At 31.5% G+C, this 10,785-nt stretch overlaps 2 protein-coding genes across 2 annotated transcripts in view; both read left to right on the top strand.

The window, feature by feature from the left end:
* Positions 1–817, top strand: part of LOC125858754 (DEAD-box ATP-dependent RNA helicase 21-like) — a 1,647-nt gene extending 830 nt beyond the window's left edge. Inside the window, exons 2-3 of the mRNA XM_049538564.1 lie at positions 85–272; positions 686–817. Of these exons, the coding sequence (XP_049394521.1) occupies positions 85–272; positions 686–817 (320 nt within the window). The remainder of the gene's footprint in view (positions 1–84; positions 273–685) is intronic.
* A 3,007-nt stretch (positions 818–3,824) lies between these two features.
* Positions 3,825–5,272, top strand: LOC125859612 (F-box protein At4g35733-like). The gene has a single exon (XM_049539395.1). It carries the CDS (start codon positions 3,975–3,977, stop codon positions 5,142–5,144), a length of 1,170 nt encoding a protein of 389 aa, XP_049395352.1. The 5' UTR covers positions 3,825–3,974; the 3' UTR covers positions 5,145–5,272.
* Positions 5,273–10,785: the final 5,513 nt, after the last annotated feature.

A 10,785-nucleotide genomic window follows, 5' to 3' on the forward strand; every position in this document is an offset into this window, starting at 1 on the left:
CATTGAAGATGAAAGAAGTCATGCATGTTGCAAAATCAAAAGGAAAGACCAAATAATTGGATAAACATAAAGAAGACAAATCAGTTGATGTTTTGACTTCAAAGAAGAAGCGTAAAGTAAAAGAGATTGCATCTACAAGCAATAAACAAGACAAATCAGTTGATGTTTTGATTTCAAAGAAGAAGCGTAAAGGAAAAGATATTGCATCTACAAGTAATAAAGAAAATGCCCAATCTGATTCAGTTGAACAACTACATTTTGGAAGAATTGAGGTGATTTGTATAATATATAAATGTATATATATATATTTGAAGTTCAGATCTAAAGTTCTATGCCTATCTGTAACTGTTTGAATATATTTGTACATGTATATACAAAATGAAATTTTATATTTTAATAGTTGTTGTCTTTATTTTGAAATTTGTGTTATACTTATTTTCAAATTGTATAATTCTTTTTGTTTCACAGTTGTATCCATATTTGTATAACTTCGTATTTGTATATAGATATTCACTTTGTATAAGTCTGTATTTGTATATAGATATTCACTTTGTATAAGTCCGTATTTGTATATAGATATTCACTTTGTATAACTCTAATTTTGTATATAGATATTCAATTTGTATAGTTCTATATTTTTGTTACTGTTTTTGCTATTTGTGTTGTATAATTCTCCATTTGAAAGGTATCGAGGGGATGTACTATCTCTGCAACTGTCAGTTTCTATTTTTCAAATTCCTCAAAACCAGTTATACAAAGTGATCCAGAAATACCAGATGCTACCATAGTTGAACTTTCACAATGTTCACTGTTCTGATAACACCTATTAGAAATAGTTATACAAAGGGGGTATTTGTTAAATTCATTAATAGATTTTTTTAGCATTACATATACCCGCACCCCCATCTCATTGTGTATCACTATCCTAGTACTGCTCTGATCAACCTTATATTCAATTTTTAGTACCTTCACAGTCACATCCACAGCTAGTTGAGTTGCAATTATATTATACAACTCTGTAAATGAGGCATTTTCTCTAAAAACAACTCCCTCAATAACATAGTCAACATAACAGTTTGCATCATCCCATTTTCCAGAATGCATTACCAAAATAGTTATGGGAGACATTCCTGTATACAATTAAATATAAGTATAAATCAATTGTTATTAATCCATTTATACATACACTAATTTATACAATTTTACAAATCAAAATCACTTTATAACAACTAATTTATACATTAATTAACACGGTTCTATTCTTCCAACTATTTTATACAATTAATCACTGAAATAGTTCAATTATACAAATACAGATATAAAAGTTTATATTTATATAGCAATAACTTATACAGACACTAACTCCACATAAACTACAACTATCAATGAAATATACATATTCAAATCAAAATTCAACTAAAACTAATTTATATAATTTTACAAACCAAAATCATTTTATACAAACTAATTTATACAATAATTAACTTTATACAATTAAAATTGAAATAGCTCAATTATACAAATACAGATATAAAAGTCTACATTTATACAAACAATAACTTATACAGAAACTAACTCCGCATAAACTACAACTATCAATGAATTATACATACTCAAATCGCAATTCAACTAAAACTAATTTATACAATTTTACAAATCAAAATAACTTTATACAAACTAACTGCACAGGAAACAATTGAAACATACATTCAATCAAAGCTCCGATTATTCAATCCGATTTGAATTTTGATTAAATAGTTTATACAATTATAGATCAATTAAAATACAATTGAATCAGTTTCTTCAATTAGAAGACCTAAATATCAATAAATTCAACCAAAACTCCAGAGCACCAAACATAAAACAGATGAAATTCATTGTATTATGTACCTGCTGTATAATCAACAATGAAATCGATTGATTTGTTCTTGAATTGTAGTCGCCAATACAACGATCTCAGAAGAAAATTAACTGTAGTCGCTGATCCGACGATCTCAGTAGAAGACGATCTCAGAAGAGAAGTGATTTGCTGGCTAGATTGGTGCGTGAATTAAGGGATTTTATACCTCTTCAAGCCGATATTTCCGCCATTAAGTTTCAAAATAATTGAATTCTATTTATACCAATTACAACTGTAGAAAAATAAAGTACCTTTTATAAGAAGCGATTACAGCTATAGCTATAGCTATTGTTGGTAATTATTCAAACTTTAGCTAATTTGATTAATTAATTTAATTACTGTAGCTAAACACGGAAATTTCCCATTTATGTTTTACACTATGTGATTTATGTAAGTTATACTTAAATCAAACTAATTAAATTTTAATCAAAACCCGAATCCATCTAATAACCCGATACCCGTCCCACCTACAACCCCATTAAACTAAGGAAAAAAAAATTGATTTTGATTTGATTTCTTCATATTATTGTTCATCTTCTTTATTGAACCCAACAATAAAATTTATTGAAGTCACCTTAATCCATCTTTGAAATCCTTTAAAATTAAAATACAACTTCACGCCAAGAACAATAATCTGAATCACCTACTTCAAAATAAGCAACAAGTTATATGTAAAAAATTTGACATCTCCATTGGAGGTTTATCCGAGCTTCAATGATATTCAACATTATAAATCAATTTCTTTTTCTAAGCATTCAACTACATTTCAAATACAACACCAATCAGATTTTAGCTCAAAATTGTGAACTTACTAAAATAAATTTGTCTACTAATTATTTTGAGATTCGAAAGATTTCGAATTCGCTTGAGGTTCTTTTTAAAAGTTGTAAATTGTTGAATCTTTGAATATAATCAACTGTGAAGTAAATTTGATATGACCTAATCTGATTTAGTTGATATAGTGAATAAGATGAGAAAAAAAAAGTTGAAGAAAGTCATCTAAACTTCATTTATGAAACCACTAAAATCACCATTGAAGAATTTGAAAAAATCCAAATCTACGAGAATCAAAGTTTTTTTTCTTTAATTTAATGAGATTTTTAGGTAGGGCGGGTATACGGTTATTAGGTGAATCCGGATTTGGGTTGAAATCTAATTAGTTTAGGTTAATTATAAATTATACAAATAAATTCATGCCATGTAATAAATAGTAAATATAATTTAATTGTTAAATGTTATTGTTAAAAATAAAGATATTTCAGGGCCAATAGGTTAACGTTAAGGACATTTTAGAGCCAAAAAATAAACAAATGATATTTTTATACTAAATTCGATAGTTTAAGGATATTTAATGTCCTTTTCTGTAAATTAAATAATGCTAAAAATTATTATTGTCAAATCTAGAAATTAAAGTAAGCTTATATATATTGATTTATATACATAAATATTCTATTATATCATATAAATGTGCTAAATGTTGACAATCTCTCAATTTTTTTCTATAATGTTATTCTATAATAAGATAAATTTTGATATTGTCAATAAATTAATACTCCCTCCGTTTCAAAAAGATTGATCTGGTTTGACTTGACACAAAATTTAAGAAATTAAAGAAAACTTTTGAATCTTGTAATCCTAAATTAAAGTTATGTCAAATGTACAAAATCGCCCTTAATCTTGTGGTCTTAAACATGCCACGTGGAAAGCAAAAAGTAAAATGTTACCAAAAAAGGAAAGAAGTCATTTTTAAAAAATTGACTAAAAAGAAAATGATGATTATTCTTTGTGGAACGGAGGAAGTATTTACAATTACATTTATCAACACATTAAAAAGCAATAGGATTTCTCGAGAACGAATTGCACCTTGCCTCAAAAATAAAAAGTAATAATAACAGTAATACCAATACTAATAGGAGTAGGATACTTATAACAAAAGCTAGGTCACATGAAATAAGATTCCAATTGTACTTTGAATTGGAGCTCTGTTCACCAAATCTAGGGATTTCTCGTTAGGTTATTATATAAGGCGGCTGGGATCGGAACAGTTGAGATAGATTTGCCGTTGGCGCAAAAGATGGCTGATTGGTCGGAATTGCCACTTGATCTGTTGGTTTCGATAGGTAGATGTTTGAATCTGATTGAAGACTACCTAAATTTTGGGTGTGTCTGCAAATCCTGGCACTCTGTGGCCACCAAGGCCAATTTTAACAATGACCTGTGTAGAGCTCCTTGGCTGATGCTAGCGGAGGAAGAGGATAATGAGGTTCGGAAATTCTTCAGCCTCTATAATGGCATGATTTTGAACAAGAGGATCCCCAAAGCTAGCAGAAAACGATGTTTGGAGTCTATGGGTTGGCATATCACGGTAGGAGAAGAGGGTGAAATTAGTCTGCTACATCCCTTCTCTGATGTTCAGATTGAATTGCCCCATCAAAATACCACAGTAGAGTACAACGAACATCAGACTGGCGCACTGACTTGCTTTATTGGCAAGGCAGTTTTGTCAGCTAGTCCTTCACACACATCCGACTACCTTCTCATGGTCATTGATGGAGGCTCGAGGTTCCTCAGTTTTTGGAGACCTGGAGATATTAGATGGACTAGAGTTACATGGGAAGGAATCAATTACAGTTCTTTTGCTGATTTGATATATTTTAATGGCCAAATTTATGCCGTGGATTATTCGGGTAATCTCCTAGTTTGTAATGTTGCTGATGTTGTTAGCCCTAAACTTACAAAATGTCATATCATACCATCTCAACCTCATGAACATATTCCAGAGCACTTATACATCCTAGAATCACTAGGATCATTATTTGTAGTTGTGCGATATGGTGTTCACTTTAGGCTTGTCCAAGATGATTGCGACATGATTCCATTAACGCTCGTTCCAAGACCTTATCACGTTGGGGTGAAGCTAACATATGGCACAAGATATTTTCGAGTTTCCCGGGTTGATTTAGCTGCTTCCAAAATGACGGAAACCAAGGAATTAGGGGACGCAGCTTTTTTTCTAGGTGCTAATGCTTCTCTTTCAGTCCAAGCTTCTCGATATCCAGGAATCAAGCCCAATCATATTTATTTTACAGATGATTTTTATGAAACATACATGTCCTATGAAGAAGGAGGAGGCTTGGACATGGGGGTGTTCAACTTAGCAGATGGCAGCATCCAGCCGCATTACAACGGTGTTTCCCTCAGTCGTTTTTGTCCCCCAACTTGGGTAACGCCAACTCCGTATTGAGTCATACATATTATTTATTCTAATTCTGTTTGTTAGGTTACTTTTTACGTTTTTAATTTAAATAATTACAGTTATTTACTTATTTTCATATAATTGGACAAAATATGATCAAATTAGTTGTTATACTTCCTTACGTATGTTGTTTCGGAATGCTGCTGGAAATTGTTCAAGATCTAATGATCCTCAACTGGATAGAAGAACCTTGTCTTTCTTCTTCTTCTTCTTTCTGTAATGCACTGAAGAGAAAGAAGGTGCCCGACTTGATATTGAGATGTAGTCACCATTATACAATTTATATAAAATTAAAAGTCAGAAGTAGGCGGTGTTACCATCTTCTACCTGTCTATAGAAAAGAAAGGGGGTATATGATGCTTTCTCTTACTATGCTTTACTTCAAGTGTTTTGAAGCTAATTCTTCACTGCTTGAAGTCCTTGTAGGAATTGATTTATTACAAGGTATAATATAGTGAGTTTCACGCAGAAAGACCAACATATATGTATGTGATGATTGAAGAGACTGTCATTCTGCTGATTACTTATATAATCACTAGCGATGTTTCCTTTGATGCATGTATCCTCTGACTCCTCTTTTTGATATATATTTATTATATATCCTTTAATTTGAACTTATCCAGCCCATCCCAGTGACCGATGTTTCAACAGCTTCGACCTTGTAAGAACTTTCATGTCTTCCTTCCCTAGCATATCTAGCTGTAGCTTAAAGTAAATCCTTGAATCTCAATCTCTTCGCCAAGAGAAACTGAGAAAAGTTGATGAGACCTGTTGTGAACTCAGTGAGCAACTTGGCCCAGGGAAATTTGGGAAATTGAATAATTATTTGTGGTACTCAGGTGGAGTGTGGGCGTGCTTAGTGCGTGAAAATACAACTAGTTATTACTATAGAAGAGGTCGTAGAGCATATTCAGGTGGAAGTTGTTATGTGTTGTCTTTGTTTTCTCATCTCTGTTCTTCCGTATTCTCGTCCTTTATGGAGTATATTTCTATTGTTTCCTATGCAGATCATTTTTCACTTAATAATTTAGTGAGTTGGTCTTAATAAAATCAGCTGGTTACTATTCGTGAACATTGCACTTTCTGGAGATGTTATTACTCTGACCTGGTTTCATTAGCCAGATGCCATGGTCCTTTTGTGAACATTTTTTGCTTATACTCTTACTTTAGAGCACCATTACTGCTTTTCTCCTTGTTGCTTTTAAAATGCATTTACACAATTAGAATTATGATAAGCTAGTAGTCGAATATGGTTTATAAATGGCCCTCCACAATCCACATAATCCTTATTACCTGGAGAACTGCTGCAAGCAAAATTGACATTGCCAGGAACTGAACTACTGAAAAATATTTAAAGTGACACTGAATTCTACAAAGATTGGAGAACTCAAATTTAGTAACTACCCTCTTAGCTTGTCCTTGTTATCCAAAACATTTAGCAACCTTGAGATACTCTATTTTCTTCATGTATAGCATCTCTACAACTCACTAATATCACACATAGCTGATTGTGTGTATCAAAATAAAAATAATCTTCCCTAAGTTGTTTGTAATAAAAGAATCTTTTTGGGGGCAATAGACATATATAAACATTCTTATTTTTATAAAAATTGGACTGAAGAAGGTGCTCGTTTCCCGTTCCTGAATTTCTAGAAGCGGCGAAACATAGTTGACTCCGAGCGTTGATGAATTTGCTAGGAAAGGAGGAAAGCGCAGAAGACGGAAATTAAGGAGGAGATCATGGAAATGGAATCCATTGCTGAAACTAAGAGTTGTTGAATTGAATTGATGAATGAATAAGAGGTTTATAATAGTGGAAATAGAGCTGTCAAAAAGGGCCAGTCCAGCCCCATCTGGCCCAAGCCTCACGGGCCAAGGAATTTGAAGGGCTAGTGCGGGCCAGCCCTTCATTTGGAAGGGGCCTAAAAATGCTCAACCCCCCTCCCCTTTGTTTTTTTCTTTTCAAACTTATATTCTATAACAACAAGAAAATGAGAAGATTTTTAAATCAAATATGACAAACAATGGTGTTGTTTCAATAACACTAGCAATTTTTTTTGTGTAATTAGCATGTACTTCCCATACCAGATACTCGAGCGAGATAAGAAAGTGACAAGCAAGATGGGAAGGAGGCGAGGGCGCGAGATTTGTCTATGTATCCTAGATACATGCGAATCTACTTGTATAAAGTATATTTAGAACAAATTAACCTAATTTTGAGTCGATATATTCCAAGATACTTGTATCTGGACGTACCAAAATCTAGTAAGATTTATAATATTACAACATAAGTGTATTTAAGTAATTAGATTATATACTAGTGAGATTATTGTAAGTTACCCTTAAATAAAAAGTTTTGACACATGGGCCAAGGGATTATATGGGTCAGGCTTAGGAGTGACAAACGAGCGAGTCGAGTCAAATATGAGTTGATTGAAAACGAGTTATATAAAAATGGATAAAACATTCAACTCGACTAACATTTTAAATGGGTAAAAATGAATTATTCAATGGATAATATGAGTACCCATATTACAGTAGAGATCTTGTTAAAAATTTCAAAAACAAAATCTTTTTAAATTTATTAATCACTCCACCCTCCCTACCAGCCCCCCTACCCCATCCCAAAACAATGTAAAAAAAATAATAGTTTGTTTATTTATAAAAGAAAAATAGTTTTTTAAAAAGTTCTGTTTTTCACGCAATCCCTACGCCGCCCCATTCCAAAAAAAAAATGTAAATTTTTTATATAAAAAAATTAAATTGTTATATTAAAAATTAGATTTTTTTACCACCCCCCTACCCCCCCCCCCCCCCCATCCCAAAAATGTAAAAAAAACTAATTTTTTTTATTAAAAAAATTTTAAAAAGTCTTTTTTACCACCCCACCCCCTACCCCCTACCCCCACCCCATCCCAAAATTGTAAATTTTAATTTTTTTTATTAAAAAAATTACCACCCCACCCCTACCAGCCCCCCTCCCCCCACCCCTCATCCCAAAAAAAATGTAAAAATAAATTAATTTTTTTTATAGAAAAATAAAAAAAATTAAATAACTTTTTTTACCACCCACCCTAATCACTTTTCTTTTTTTTATGAGTGAACATCTTTTACCCATATTATCTATTTAACTACCCACTTTTAAATGGATAAATGTGAGTATTATTCGTTTTTACCTATTTTTAAACGAGTTGGGTAAATATGAATGTATACCCATATAAGTTTGGAAAAATTATTTGGATTGATACATTTTATAAATAATTACTGATTTTAGCGATACTTTTTATTTATTACCTTTTATAACAATACTATGTTAAATCTGTAATATGTATTAAAAGTGAATTATGTATGCAATATATATGTATTAAAATTGTTTTTTAAAATATATTATGCTTGTTTGGTAAGTAATTGACACATTGTATTATAAGTGTATTAAAATGTGTGATAAATGTATTATCCATCAATAAAATTTGTATTATATGTGAATAATATATTGTTCTTTGTAATATGTATTAAAATTGTATTATAAATGTATTAAAATAATTAATTGAAAAAAAATGTTATTGCTATAGATGGTAAATATTTTTCTATTATAGTATATTTATGTAGGTTTCCCTATAAGTTACCCATTCTGCCACCTTATAATCCCTAGTATTAAATGAGCTTGAAAATCTTATCCCAATCCTACCCCAATAATGGGTTGAATTGGGTCGGTCCATGGTTTAAGCCTGTTTTGACGGCTCTAAGTGGAAATGAGAGACATGTTCGTTTTGCAGTGAGAAGAAGTTAGAGGAGTCGAGACATATTTTGCAGGCCAAAGGAGTATAGAACGACGATTCTTTTTTCTATTTTTTTCTTTGTATATAAAAGGGCATAATGACAAATGATAATATCTTTCTTTAGAAAATGGCCTAAAATATCCCTAAACTATGTGAATTGATATAAAATTACTCTTCTTCTATCTTTCGGGCCTAAAATTTCTTCGACGTCAATCTTTTGGCTCTAATTTTGCCCTTATTTTTATCGGACTAAATCATAACTTCAATTAACAAATTCATTAATGACATGCCACTATCCTATTTGCTACACTAACAATTACTTAAAATAAATAAAATACCAAATACCCACCCAAAAGCCCCACCCGTTAAAATAACAACCTTTGCGAAAAATGAGTATGAGTTAAGTCAAAATTACCATCAGAGTGAGCTTCACATCCTCTATCATGAGGATGTATCTTCTCAATTTTTTTGACAATAATCAAAATTGAAATGATCTTCAATAAACTAGGAGAAGAATTTTGAATCTCAAAATTTTCAACAATTTTAAATCAAAATTGAAAGGATCTTCGCTAAACTGGGAGAAGAAAGAATCTTGAATGTCAATTTTTTTTGATAATCTTGAATCAAAATTGAAAGAATCTTCGATGAACTTGAAAATTCAAAAGGATATCGTTTGTCCAACAACAATTCTATCACTTTTGTATCCTTTATAACTCACCTCGCTTACCCAAAATTTCGACAAAATTTTTCGAATAAAATTTGAAAGGTTTCTTTGTTGAACGGGGAGAACAATTTGAAATTTTGAATTTCTTGTTCTATTAGGATGTGCCTGTGCATGATTGAGAGTAAGAAGAAACATAAGCGTAATTTATGGGATTTAATTAATTTTCAGATTTTATTCCTTTCTTAGCGCAACAAAAAGATTTTTCTTGTATTAGAATTAATGTATCCGGATGGTGACTTATGTATCCAGAAGGTACACATTTTAAGGGATTATTGTAATTAGAAAAAAAGTAGAAATATGATGTAACTTACTCTTTACACTATGAGATTTATGTAAATTATCATTTATATTCAGCAATGCTCATCTTTTTTCATTGTCAGTAAATGGTTGTTCAGGGTGTGTTTGGTATGAAGGAAACCATTTTTCGTTTCCAATTTTCTCATGTTTGGTTGGGTTAATATCTTCAAAAATGTTTTCCAAATCAACTCATTTTCCTCAAATTTAAGGAAAATGACTTCTCTTCAAAACTTAAGGCAAACATTTTCCAAAAGTCTCTTTCAATTTCAAATTACAATTTTTTTTAATTGAAAAAATCAATTTATTTTGTCAATACCCTCAAACCAGCCCCCTCCAAAAAATATATTTTAAAACTTGTTTTTAAAAAAATCTTTTTAACTTCAATTTTTTACCCCACCCTCACCCCTACCCCCAGCCCCTACCACCACCACCACCACCAACCCCCCCCCCCCCNAGTTGTTTTTAAAAGATATTTCTAATTTCAATTTTTTATTTTTTTACACCCCACCCTCGCCCCCTATCACCCGCCTACTTGCCCCCACCCCCCAAAAAGAATTTTAAGTTTGTTTTCAAAAAATATTTTCAACTTCAAATTTTTATTTTTTCACCCCGACCCTCGAATCCCCCCCCCCCAAATTTCATTTTTCACCCCTACCCTGACCCCCCCACCAAAAATTTAAGATTGTTTTTAAAAAATCTTTTCAACTTCAATTTTTTATTTTTTCACCCCTATTCTCAACTCCCCCCCAACCCCCCAAAAAAGAAATTTAAGTTTGTTCTTAAAAAATATTTTCAACTTCAAAATTTCATTTTTTCACCCCTACCCTCG

Source organism: Solanum stenotomum, chromosome 3 (genome assembly GCF_019186545.1).
Source record: "Solanum stenotomum isolate F172 chromosome 3, ASM1918654v1, whole genome shotgun sequence".
In the NCBI taxonomy this organism is placed as follows: Eukaryota; Viridiplantae; Streptophyta; class Magnoliopsida; order Solanales; family Solanaceae; genus Solanum; species Solanum stenotomum.